The 13,510-nt window shown below is 40.3% G+C and overlaps 1 protein-coding gene across 1 annotated transcript in view; it reads right to left on the minus strand.

Moving 5' to 3' along the window:
• myo1d (myosin 1D) overlaps nucleotides 1–13,510 on the minus strand; it is a 129,000-nt gene that overhangs the window by 59,861 nt on the left and 55,629 nt on the right. The window contains exons 13-16 of the mRNA XM_085416984.1: nucleotides 9,225–9,299; nucleotides 8,077–8,209; nucleotides 5,332–5,498; nucleotides 923–1,130 (exon numbers count right to left, since the gene is read on the minus strand). Coding sequence (XP_085273110.1) covers nucleotides 923–1,130; nucleotides 5,332–5,498; nucleotides 8,077–8,209; nucleotides 9,225–9,299 — 583 coding nt within the window. The remainder of the gene's footprint in view (nucleotides 1–922; nucleotides 1,131–5,331; nucleotides 5,499–8,076; nucleotides 8,210–9,224; nucleotides 9,300–13,510) is intronic.

A 13,510-nucleotide genomic window follows, 5' to 3' on the forward strand; every position in this document is an offset into this window, starting at 1 on the left:
CATGTACAGTCTGAATTATTCCCAATATGTAAGGAAAGTCTAAGCTTAGTCCAAGCCAATCTTAACATCTAGCTGAACAATCTAGGTACAACTAATTCACTTCATATTTACAGTCCACTGACACCTGCAGAGACCTCACAGTTAAAGCAGGTGTGATTAACTTCAAAGCCTGCAAAGCAAAAACATCAAAGACATGGCTCAATTACATGAGGACACATCTGCATTATGGTGGTGCTTTTAATTTAACACAAAGAACATCTCTGTTATTGCCCCAAAACCCAGACTCACCTTTAATTCTAAATTAGAGATCTACTTATCTTATCTGGTAACTGTGCGAGAGTTGCGTGGGTGAAAACTCAGACAAAAAAGAGAAGCGGCAGAAAGATATTCACCCTAAGAGATAGAGAATAATGCTAATAGTACAAGATTATATCAGGTCCAAAAATACCTCGGCGCTTGTATAACTTGGAGTACAGGCTGAGCTTTTCTAGTCTCACAGGTTATTCATATGCAGAACAAAAGCTGGTGAATATCAATGAGAGCACGACTTGGGTCTGGAAACAAGAAGAACCTCATGATCTTGTTTCAAGGGCCGTAATCAGATAATAGCTGTTGATGACTGGAAATCGGAGGTATTTACAATAACAGATGTTTGCAATTAGGAACCCTTTTGCTATCAATGAATACCATAAAAGGATTTTTTTTTGCATGAATTCAGGACAAGTTTTAGAGGATGTAAAAGGACGACTAAAAGAGAAGGAAAATATAAAATCAGTGACAACAGGGGGGCTTTTCATTAGTTTGGCAGCACTAAATCACCAATAAATTTCCCATGATATCAGTGTAATACTGACACATCTGATTTACATTTCAAGCTGACATATCTGATTCATCATCTACTGAGATTCAGTCAGACTCTTACTTTCTGGAGGAAGAGGACGATTCTCTGAACCATTTCAGCTCGCTGCTCCTCCAGGCTGAAGAGCGTCCGCGGCGTGCGGATGAAGACCTTTGTTTTGCCGTAGGCCACGTCGTGGTCGAACCCACAGCCCTGCAAGAGCCTCTTGACTGCATCTTTGTCTGATGGCAAGTCGTGGTTTGGCCAGGTAAACTCGGAGATCATCTTATATCTGGAGGAAGGACAAAGTGTTTGCATGAAGAAATGTGCACTGTGTGTCAGCAGATTTATGACTTTAAATTTAGATCATTGTGGGAGGAATTAAATAGGATCTGGATAATTCTATATATATATTTCACTTTGCTGAGGACTTCTTTCTGTCCTAATGAATCTCCCATCAGCCCCAGCTGTACATTGCATTTGTTTACGATGCCAATATGTCAAATCAAGATGGTACTTTATACCTGCTAAACATCAACATATTAGCAATGCTATAGTTAAATTCAGAGAACATTTTCTAGATATATTTTCAGCATCAGATTACATAGATATAACAAGTCCTGGGTTCAAAAACAAACAGTTAAACTCCTTCTAATCTTCTCTATACTTCTTCATCGACACTCTCAAAGCAAACATCGCATCATCATCTTCTATTACTTTCTATTTAATTGCAGACTTTAGGGGTGGTTGCCGGAGTTCAGGATGCCATCACTGCTGCCAGATCAAATCAACAGTTTTCAAAACTTTGCCACGTAACAGCTGCGATCTGAGTCATTTCACAGCTGATCCACTGGTAAGGCTGTGATATAATGCCATCACCGAGGAGGACTGGAGTAATGGAGTTGGATGCCTTGTTAGCATGTTATGCAAAAGTCTCATTATTTAATCCTCAATCCAGCAGGATTTCTAGGAGGGCAGTGGGTGAATGTGACAGCTGGGGAATAAGGGTGAGGCACAAGTATGTGTACTATTTTGGAGTGTTAGTTAATACACTGTACACTGTGTAAGTATGGGATTGATCGCATTATGTTCCATTAGAACAAAACAATCTTACAATTATTATATCTTCTATCAGCAGTGATCAGTTCCCAATAAGTGATATTTGACTTGTATTTTTAATTAAAAAAAGAACGTGAAGCTTAAAATGTCAGAGGACGAGTGCTATCGGAGGACTCTAAGAATCCACATCTGTCCTGTAACAGTCTTTAAAGTTTAACCCTGAGCTTTTGTTCTGCTTTGGCCTCATTACAGAAATGTAATGAGGCCAAAGCAGAACATTCTTATGAACGCTGCTGCGTGCAAGACTTTAAACTGTCGAGATTATGGATCTCTTTGATTGCAGATTTGTATTATTAATTTAGCATCCAGTGAAATGTTAATATGCCCATTGTTAATATGTTGATAAGTTCTAAGACCCCAAGTAATGTCTCTGGATATCTCTTTTGTGTTGAAACACAAACAGATTAAAAGAACAGCACACATGAAAAGCCAGAATCAGCTGGTTTTGCAGCCTGTTGTCAAAAACTAGCTCTAGATATAAAACAGGCAAATTTAGCAGATGTTTTGGTCAACGGGTGAAAGAAATGCACTATACATCACTACTTGCAGTACATGCATACGTCATACTGTTGTATACAGCCTATACTACCCGCCTGTTACAGGATAGTTAACAGCAGCGCAGAGTCAACAGAACAAACAAGAACTAAACAAGCTCTTGTGAGTTACCCAAGTCCCACTGGGGGCATCACGATGGACTGCACCAATAAAACAATGCACTGCAGCACCGTGACAGTCAGACACAGGTAATGCACAGAGAATCCAATTACATTTAAAAATAAAGACCCCTGCCTTGCAGACTAAATGGTGTCCCTCTGAAACTCCCCAGGTGTCTGTGTCATGTTAAAATAACCACAGAGAACAAAATATACTTGAAGGATAAAAAGTAAAGGTATGCAGGATCCTTAATTTACTGTTATTGGATGATTATTATTAGTGGAAGCAGCAAGTCTATGTCAGAATCAGCTAAGGTGATTTTCTATTCTGTCTGGTTTTATTACTATGTGCATATTAGTATTGTACAGCACTTTGGTCTACCAGGTGTGTTTTTAAAGTGCTATATAAATAAATAAATGATGATGATGATGATGATGATGATGATGATGATGATGATGATGATGATATTCTGCCTTACATGTAGCAGTAGGTAATAAGTTTCTTAAAGCTCTGTTTGAATGCACTAAACGTACTGGAATGTACTAAGTCTTTAAATTCAATCTTTTAACTTTTATTATTTATAATAGTTATGGTAACATTATGGTTTTTTTTTCTTGCTAATAACTTTTGTTTCATGTTTCATGATCAAAAAAGTGTTTTAATGAACGATTTTCAACTTGGTCAAATATGTTAGATTTCTTGACTAAATTCCTGTATTGATTTAAGCCTCAGAGGCCAGTTATTGCACCTCCAGTTGCAAGCAATTTAGAACTAATTAGAATGTAAACAGGTTTGCAACATGTCGAAGCTTTTGCCTATGAATAAACCATGAGTTTTTAACACAGGTCACTGACTAGTACTTGCTGTTTGTTTGTTATTGTGCCACATTAAAACTGGGTAATTCTTCAACAAATTAAGATGCCCTATCAGCATCCCTCTTCAGTAATTATAATCAAATGTGGGTGTTTTAGAATTGCTTTTAATCAAAAGGACAAAACATTACGCTAAATTACTGTTTAAAAAAAGAAGACACTGGAGGGATTATTTTGGAATAGCTGCTAGAGATGCAGCTGATTAGTTGATTGGATGCTGATTAGGTTACACAACACAATATTTACACCCCACAGTCAAGACTTTTTGTGCAATATCCTTGATGCCTGATCGACGCACAGCTTCAGGGGTTCAATAACATTTTAATAATAGTGTTTCAGGTGAGGGAAGCTCAGTCTCTTATTGCACAAACATTTTAAAGCTAATCTGAGAAGAAAATGTTTTAAAAAAAATGAATCATGCACCACAAACCTTCAATCTACCATACTTTCATCTAGCATGAAAAATACATCAAACTATGATTTATAATTGTGGTCATTTTTCTCAATGGTCTTGCTTAATTGACTGAACCAAATTAATTTACTGCTCACTGAGGAAAAAAAACTTCAACGTGCAATTAGATCAGGACCACTTGATCTTTAATTAAATGATTTGGTCTGTTGTTGTTCTAATGCGTTGTTGACATGTGCTGCTGTTAGAAAGCAAGATTTGCTGCATTCACACTCAGCCCCTTGGGGACTAAAAGAATTAGGAATCCAACCAGTTTTAGATTTGTAAAAAAAATAAATATGCGGAGCTACCCGCTGTGGCGAACCCTTGTGAATAAATGAGTAATTGAAAGTAGGTTATTTTTCTTCTACTTGGACAATACTCATGCTTCAAAGGCCTAAAATTTATATTCATGTGTGTTTATTTTGAAATATTGTATTAAATTTGTCACATTTGATTGTTTTCTTATGGATGTTGTGTAAATGTGCAACACACGCTTGGAAATACTGCGATGGTTTTGATTCCTTCTTATGCATACAAGTTGTAAACCATCTGGGATGCAGTGTTGGTAAGGTTAAGTGTTTCCCAGCACTGAATATTTGATGTCCCGTGGACATGGTCAGGACGGATGATTGAGTGGTGCTCTCCCTCTCCAACCGCCTGCGATATTGCAAAGAGTCAACCATCTGCATGTAGGAATGTCTGCTCAAACTGACCCCAGCATTTTGGCTATGTGAAAAAATTTCTGTATGTTACAGAAACGGTTCACAGAAATGTGTTTATGAGGACATTTAGGGCAAAGAAATAGGCTCCAAATTCATGCAGCTGCTCATTTTACACCAACAACTGTCACTTTAAAGAAGACTGTGGAGTCTTAAAAGTAGCCTCGGCCTCAGCTTTCAAAGGGGGTGAGGAAATGACAGAGTCTGTAAATACGTAACATCATGTTTACTCTGCCATGATAATACCCCAGGACACTCTCACGAAAGAGTCTAAATCTTAAGAGTTTGACTTCTGGGTGAATATTCATATGTGTGGGTGACACAGATTTATATGACTATTTTGTAGCTCATATTCAGGTAAATCTGATCTATTTAATACTTTTACAAGCCATAAATGTCAAAATATTGTTAAATTCAACTTCTCACATGCAAGAAATTGCTGCTTTTTTCCACACAGTTTGTATGGGCTAGTGTGATAGATAGGTGCCATTTTTTACCGTTTTCTAACATTTTATAGGCAAAAAGATGAATCAAAAACATAAATGAAGGATCAATCGACATAGGTGGTTTCAGCCTTTTAAGTGGAAAGTAAAGCCCTTTAAAGTATCCATATATAATTCACTCAAACATCTTTAATCATAGGGCAGAGGTGCTTTGAAAGACTGTGTTTTGGCGCACCTTTGTAGGAAGCGAGGGTACGTCTGTCTGTTGGCGAATCCAGCGCGACGCACTCTGACGTTCTCCAGCAGCCCGAGGTATTCCACCTGATGACGGCAGCGCTCATGCTCAAAGAGCAGAGGGGACTTGACATCGTTGGGCTTGATGCAGCGAACATAGTAGGGTTCCTGTACAGAGCAACACAAGGTGGATTTACACACCAGCCAATGTTTTCTACTGTAGTTCAAACTGCAGTGGTGATATACAGTAACTATATGCTCTTCTGTAACAGACGTGTATTCGCACGGACACCAGGAACAGCAAATAAAGGGGGGCTGGGAAGTTGGTCTCGCACATTAGGGCTTCACCTCATGAATGCTGTTAGATATTATTCATATTTTTCAGGTATTTGCATGTGGGGAATAAAACGAATGCCCGTAACATTCTTTTGCATAACTTTCAGATATACTACTGACAAACAAAGCACAGTTTTGTGCAATGATTTCTTCCAAATTAAACCATATCTGGAAGATAACAGGAAGTATCAGAATCAGAAACTTTATTGTCATTGTCATGAGAACAACGAAATTAAGAATGGTCCCCGATCATTGCATCATCCCTAGCAATATCAAAATATAAATAAAACAATAAAATTCAATAAATAAAATAGATAGAATACTTAAAATACTAATAAGATATAACAGTAAAACATTCACATACATTCCCACACACATGCTTCAGACCGTGCATAGATTAACACAAGAGTGGCGTGATGGACATTTTTTTGTAGTATTCAGATGTGTTATTGCAGTTGGATAACAGCTGTGTTTGAGTCTATTAGTCCTTGCTCTGATTGCCCTGTACCGTCTGCCTGAGGGCAACAGTTCGAACAGGGAGTGGCCAGGATGTGAGGTGTCTTTTATGATGTTTTGGGCCTTTTTAAAACAGTGGGCGTTGTGTAGAACTTCCAGTGTGGGGAGAGGGCAGCCAGTGATCTTTTGGGCGGTGTTAATGATCCCTTGGAGTGCTTTCCTCTGAGCCCCTATGCAGCTAGTGTACCAGATGCATATGCAGTAAGTTAGAACACTCTCAATGGTGGCTCTGTAGAAGGACACCAGCAGTCTCTGTGTGATGTTATTCCTCCTGAGAATTCTCAGGAAGTACAGTCTCTGTTGGGCCTTTTTCAGCAGCTCGGAGGTGTTCACACTCCAGGAAAGGTTCTCCTCTATATTGACTCCCAGGAAGCGGAAGCTTGCCACCCTTTCTACACAGTCCCCATTTATGAATAGTGGTTGGATCTCTGCCTTTTTCCTTCTGAAGTCTATTATGAGTTCTTTGGTTTTTGAAGTGTTGAGGAGGAGGTTATTGGCCTTACACCATGACGTCAGCTGCTCCACCTCGTCTCTGTACGTAGACTTGTCTCCCTTGGAAATGAGCCCCACCACTGTGGTGTCATCTGCAAATTTCACAAAGATGTTGCTGTGGTGGCGAGGAGTGCAGTCGTGTGTGTAGATAGAGTAGAGCAGTGGACTGAGCACACAGCCCTGGGGTGAGCCAGTGCTGAGACTCAGGGCTGAGGATGTGTGATGGCCAACTCTGACTCTCTGTCTACGGCCCGAGAGGAAGCTATTGATCCACATGCAGGTGCTGTATGGAAGCCCCAGGTCTTGTAGCTTGGCCACCAGTTTGTGTGGAAGGATGGTGTTAAAAGCTGAGCAGTAATCCACGAAGAGCATCCGCACATAGCTACCATGCTCTTCCAGGTGAGTTAATGCAGCATGGAGTGCTGTGGCTACAGCGTCTTCCGTGGATCGGTTTGCTCTGTAGGCAAACTGGTGTGGATCCAGGCTGCGGGGCAGGGCTGCTGTGATGTGTCTGCGGACCAGCTTCTCAAAGCATTTCATTACCACTGGGGTGAGTGCCACCGGTCTGTAGTCATTCAGGCCGGTGATGTGGGGCTTCTTAGGCAAGGGGACTATGGTGGAGGACTTCAGGCAGAGTGGGACAGTCGCCTGTGCGAGGGATTTGTTGAAGATCCTGGTGAAGATCCCAGCCAGCTGTCCTGCACAATCCCTCAATATTCGACCTGGCACACCATCAGGACCCGCCGCCTTCCTCGGGTTAACAGCCTGCAGCATGCGCCTCACCTCGTGCTCTTCCAGGGTGAGGGTGGTGCTGCTATGGGTGGCGTGTTGCTGCTGTGGCTCCAATACCTCCAGTACCCTGGTCTCAAAGCGGGCGAAGAAGATATTCAGCTCCTCTGCCAGCTCCAGGTCACCGTCCGCAGCTCCGAGATTGATCTTATAGTTGGTTAGGTGCTGGATGCCTTGCCACACCTGCCGGCTGGTATTACTCTTCAAATGGTCCTCGATCCTCCTCCTATAGTCCCCCTTTGCCTCTCTGATGCCTCTCTTCAGTAGTTTGGGCAAGTAGTTTGGGCAAGTAGTTTTTATTAATATTTAGCATCTCTGATGAAGATGATTCCTTTAATACAATCTTTATTTGCCCCTAAACATGAACATTTTCTTTAAGTCTGGTCATTTACTTCATGTACTTGAGAGTAATATGTAAAGTAAGGTTGAACAGTTTAAAAAATAAAACTTGCAGTATTGCATATCAGCAAGTGTACACAGGTCGTGTCATTTAACAGGATTTGTAGTCAGAATCTTTCTCTTCACTTTAATTCCTTCTTAGGAACACGTATAGGGTTATAATCCACTGGCTCAATATGAATATTATCTGATGCAGCACTTATGAAAGGTTCACCTTGGAGGCGAGGTTCTCCACCAATGAGATCATTGAATTTTTGAAGAGTGTTGCAGCCGTCAGCGGTCGCTTGGTGACCTCTGTGATCCTCAGTTTGCCCTCAGGCCACATGGCCTTAAGTACTGAGTTGGAACTGGACAGAGAAAAAGTAAAGAGAAAAGATCAACATTTACAAGACTACTGAGCAAAAAGAGAAGCAGCAGAATTTAATATTCGTCCATGTTAAATGTGACATATGTGTAACATTTCAACAAGATTTTCTAATCAAATCCAAGCATGACATTTAATGAGACCTATTATGGTCAAGACTGCACACTGCATCACTGGATGCTTGTGCATCCCTGTCCATATGCATGATAAATAAAACTAGATTGTTCAAATTTATATCCATATCTGTTAAGACTGATATAATACAATTATAGAAGACTGAGTTGTCCCTGAGTTGTCGTAATAGGACACAACCATCTATTGTCACAGTGAAGTAAAATGTTGACCTTCTGGGGGGAAAAGGGACATCACATCATCATCTTCTCTAATTTTGTGAATTTTTGTCATAATTAGCATCTGAATTCTTGGGTCATGGCTAAAAACATCTTTTTGTGTTCAGCCTTCTGGATGACCTTAACCTCTGATTACTTATATCCAATCAATTCACCCTTGAATCCAAGAGCTGCTGTTTCTGTTTAGGAAATATCACATTCAAGTGAAGTACAGACGGACAGCATGAAATTATAATGCCTCCAGCAATGCTTGGGCCCAGCCTGGATGCATATTGGAGGCATTCTCATAAGGATAACAGCTCCATATGGCTACAACACTTAGCACATACTCTTCCAGCCAAAATTAACTGATCTGCTTTCAAAAATGTCATGATTCTGATTTGTGTTAAGAATACCATGAACATACATTAGACAGGTAAGCAATTAGTTGATCACATTTATATTCAGCACAAAAAAAGCTGAAGAGGACTGGTGAAGAAGAGGAGGAGGAGGATAAGAGCAAGCTGGGAGAGGATTCATTGCACTAGTCGTTCTTTTCAGAGAGCTGTCATGTAATCAGCGTGCTAGAAAGTGAAAGAGACACTTTGAAGAGTGTGTGTGGAGGTGATTGAAAATTGAAGCAGTGTGTATTACTGTGTGTTGTGTTACCTGTTGTACAGCAGTCTCTTGAAATCCTGGAACAGAGTGTCTTTGTTCTTATCAATAAAACCCACCACTGAGTACCTGTAGAAATACAGACAGAGGTAAATGCAAAGAGAAAGTCTTCAGATGGTCCAAAATGCAGCTGCTCGCCTGCTAACTGGTACCAAATGGAGAGAGCATATAACCCCAGTTTTAGCTTCTCTACATTGGCTTCCTCTCTCCTACAGGATCCAATTTAAACTTTTACTTTTTGCTTTTAAGCCACTTAACCCCTGAGCCACTTCTTACCTGTCTGAGCTCCTTTCTGTTTATGCTCCAGGAAAAACCATGAGGTCTAGCTCAAAATTAATGCTGTCCATCCCACGGACTTATCTCAAATCTCGTGGCAATAGAGCCTTCTCTGTGGCGGTCCCAGACTGGAATACTCTTCCCCTAAATATTCTGCACAAACACTTGATCAATTTAAATCACTACTAAAGACACATTTTTAACACACTATGACCCAAACATTTTGGTCTTATTTAATAGTCTTAATTACTGTTTTAATTATTTTATTGTCCTATCATTGTTTTATATTGTTACTATTGTTTTACATTGTTTCTTTTTAATGGCATTTTTATATTGTTAAGCACTTTGTGCAGCATCGTCTGTCTTGTACTTTGCTATATAAATAAATTGGACTGACAGACTGATTGTATGGCATCAGCAGTGATGTGGACACTGTAGTCCTCTGTTGTGCTGAAAAGAGAGCTGACTGCGAAAGCAAAGCTGTCGATTTACCCGTCATTGTACACTTCTACCTATGGCCATGAGCTCTGAGAACTGATATTACTGATATTCCACCACATTGACAGGATCCAGGTGGTGTGGTTTAGGTATCTGACTATGATGCTTCTTGGTTGCTTTCTGGACGAGGGGTTCTGGGTAAGACCTAGGGCAGGGGTGGGCATCTCCAGGCCTCGAGGGCCGGTGTCCCTGCAGGTTTTATATGTGTCCTTGAACCAACACAGCTGATTTAAATGGCTAAATTAGCTCCTCAACATGTCCTGAAGTTCTCCAGAGGCCTGTGTGTTGACCCAAGGTGAGATCTAAAACCTGCAGGACACCGGCCCTTGAGGCCTGGAATTGCCCACCTCTGACCTTGCGTAACCCATGAAATGATGGAGACACTGGTTTGAGAACACCTCAGGGTCCTCCTGGATAAGCTGGAAGAAGTGGCTAAGAAGAGGGAGGGGCTTATGTGCCTGGACTGTTACCCCCATGAGCCAACCAAGATAAGGATGGGTGGATGGATGGATCTGTGAATGTCTGATTTAGACAGCATCAGTTAAACAGGGAGACCACAATGTGGCCTCCAGCTGCAGTCTAAGGTGTGGAAGAGCAGCTTTAACATCAGGTGCAGGGAGTGAATGTCACGTGAATTTCAACTTCAGCATCAGGTGAGAGCAAGTGGGAGCACACCCTGAAGCACAAGTGGAAGGTAAGCTTGTTCTTTTCACCACAGCAGGACTGTAGTGGGGTGTTAATCTGAGAAGAGTGAGCAGGTGGGCTTTTATACACTAATCGTCAATAATAACGGACACTGTAGGATCAGCACACTGACAGCAGCTGGGACACTTTACCTAATCCAGTTATCCCAGTAATCTCTGTCCAGTGTTTTAAAGTGGTCGGTTAAATTTTATTGTTGTTTTTCAAATGATAATAATTAGAGATGGACCGATCCGATATTACGTATCGGTATCGGTCCGATACTGACCTAAATTACTGGATCGGATATCGGAGAAAAATAAAAAATGTAATCCGATCCATTAAATATCACGAAAGCACCTCACAAAACTTGCAACACGCCGTAACTCACCTCAGAACGTTAGCACGTCGGAGCAGTATGCATCACGTGATAGAGCGGCTGTGGCATGCGGGACCTGTCGGTGGTCTGGATAGCATTTGGAGCTTCGCTAGCAACCCGGCATTTCATCTCCGACAAAGTTATCCCCGAGTGAAGTAAAGCAAGTGTGTAAGTCCATCTCTGAATGTTTGTAAAGCATTCCTGCGTTAAGCTTAACAAGCGATATATGGAGCGACTGCCTCTTCTCGCTGCTACTTCAATCATGAAACTGCTTAACGATCAGCTGATCGGCTTTTCTGTCGCGAGTCCGTGTCTCTAGTTTGCTTTTGGCCCACTTTGCACCAGAAAGAGGAAACCAGCGGCTGAACAACAGCAGCACGTTTAAGCTTGATCAGCTGTTGTTAGAATGTATTTAATATTACTTTCTACTCGAGGATCTTTTTCTACGTAGCTGACGCTGGTAACTGTGCAGGGGCGCATCTAGCAAAGTTTAGCCAGGGGGGCCGATAGGGCATTAACTGGGAAAAGGGGGCACAAAGACATACTTTTTTCTTATTCTCATTTAAAATGTCTCGCTTTTAATAAATAATTATCTGACACCCAAAGTTTTAATTTGATGTAAAATGAATAGAAGTCAATTACTGTATATAGTGACTATTAAGTCTAATCTCCAAAAAGTTGATTCTGTTCATCTGGACGTAGCGTTTTGTGGGAGAAACGTTTCGTCACTCATCCAAGTGACTTCTTCAGTCTATTAAGTCTAATATATATATACCCTAGTAAGCTATAGTACTTTTTCCTTTGGGAAGGTACCATCTGTGCAGTCTGCAATTTTGTTGAAGAAAGATGTTGAATCTATTTAATATTTCTTGAAAAATAATTGATTTCTGTGCATTTTTTTCACACTGCATCAAATTAAGGTTGATTACGTCGATTAAGCATCATGAGGTGGAGCGTGAGGGGTGGTTCCCTATTTTTTATTTATTTATTTTTGTTGTTGCTGGGAGTTGGAACCCTATTAGTTAGGTTGCTTAATATTTATGCTAAGTACTCTTTAAAATACCAGAATAGGGAGGATGGTGTAGGTTTAAGTTTATTAGATTGATCAGTATTGCTGAACTATGAAATTTTTTTTTTTTTTGCATACAGGTATAACAGAATAGCTTTAGTGTAGTTGTTGTTTTAAACTTGAGTATGAACTTATACAAAATGCAGCAAGATATTTAAAAAACAGTTTTGTTGATTAAAAAACACTATCGGATTCATATCGGTATCGGCAGATATCCAAATTTATGATATCGGTATCGGTATCGGACATAAAAAAGTGGTATCGTGCCATCTCTAATAATAATTTTCATGTGAAAACTGTCAGGCTAATATTCAGATCCACTTTTTTTAGTTAATCAACAAGAAAATAAATGAACCTTTTTTATAATCATTTTAAAAGCTTGTGGGAAGACACACCAACAGGTAGCTGTTAGTGGTGACAGCACTGAGTTTGAAAATGAATACAAATATTTAGAGACAGCAATCAAGGAAAATCTGTCATAGGATTCAAACATAAGTGCCATTTACAAGAAAGGAAACAGCAATTGTATCTCATCTGAAAGCTGCAACAGTTTGATTCAACTTGTATTTATATAGCACTAAATCCCAACAACATTTGCCACAAGGCACGTTATATTCTAAGGTAGTAATAGAAAACTCCAACAATCAGACGACTTTGAGCAGGCTCTTGGCAACAGTGGGAAGGAAAAACTCCCTTTTAAGAGAAAGAAACATCCGGCAATATCAGGCTCAGGGAGGGGGAGCCAAGAGCCGTGACTGGTTGGTGGTGAGGGGAGGAAGACAGGACAAAGACACGCTGTGGAAGAGAGCCAACAATAAACGCATGTCATCTATCAAAGACATCACATGTCTTTGATAGATACACACTGGCTCTTTTATTCTATGCACATGTGGAATGTACTCGCCTTCTGTTTTGCTTTTTTGCCTGGAATTTTTACTGTCTGTAGTTAATAAGAGCAAATTCAATAAAATTGCACGTCAGCAACAACGCAGTTTGGCATAGTCTTAACTGGTGGGAACGGGCAAAGGTTCAGGGTACCACAATTTCTCATGCTCAGAGATCTTTTATACCTTGTATCACTCTGTCAAACAAATCAGGTGATATCACGTATGTGTACATAGTTACGCCTTGGTTTTTCGAAATATTATTTTTATTCTTAATGTCTGTAGGGACTTCATTGGTTGTATTTATCTCACATAAAAAGGCAGAAATGGAACTTCTGAAAAGACAAAGATTACTACTACCACTTGCTTCAGGGAGGGCGTTATGTGACTGCATTAAAGAACACATCCTTAGCCATAACTGCATAAAAACTGTGACCGTTTCCTGAATCTAACAAACAGTTAAAAAATTTTTTACTTAATTTTGCTCAACCAC

This window comes from Rhamphochromis longiceps, linkage group LG8 (genome assembly GCF_057381845.1).
Source record: "Rhamphochromis longiceps isolate RC_006_pf linkage group LG8, R_longiceps_female_GT1.1, whole genome shotgun sequence".
NCBI lineage: Eukaryota > Metazoa > Chordata > Actinopteri > Cichliformes > Cichlidae > Rhamphochromis > Rhamphochromis longiceps.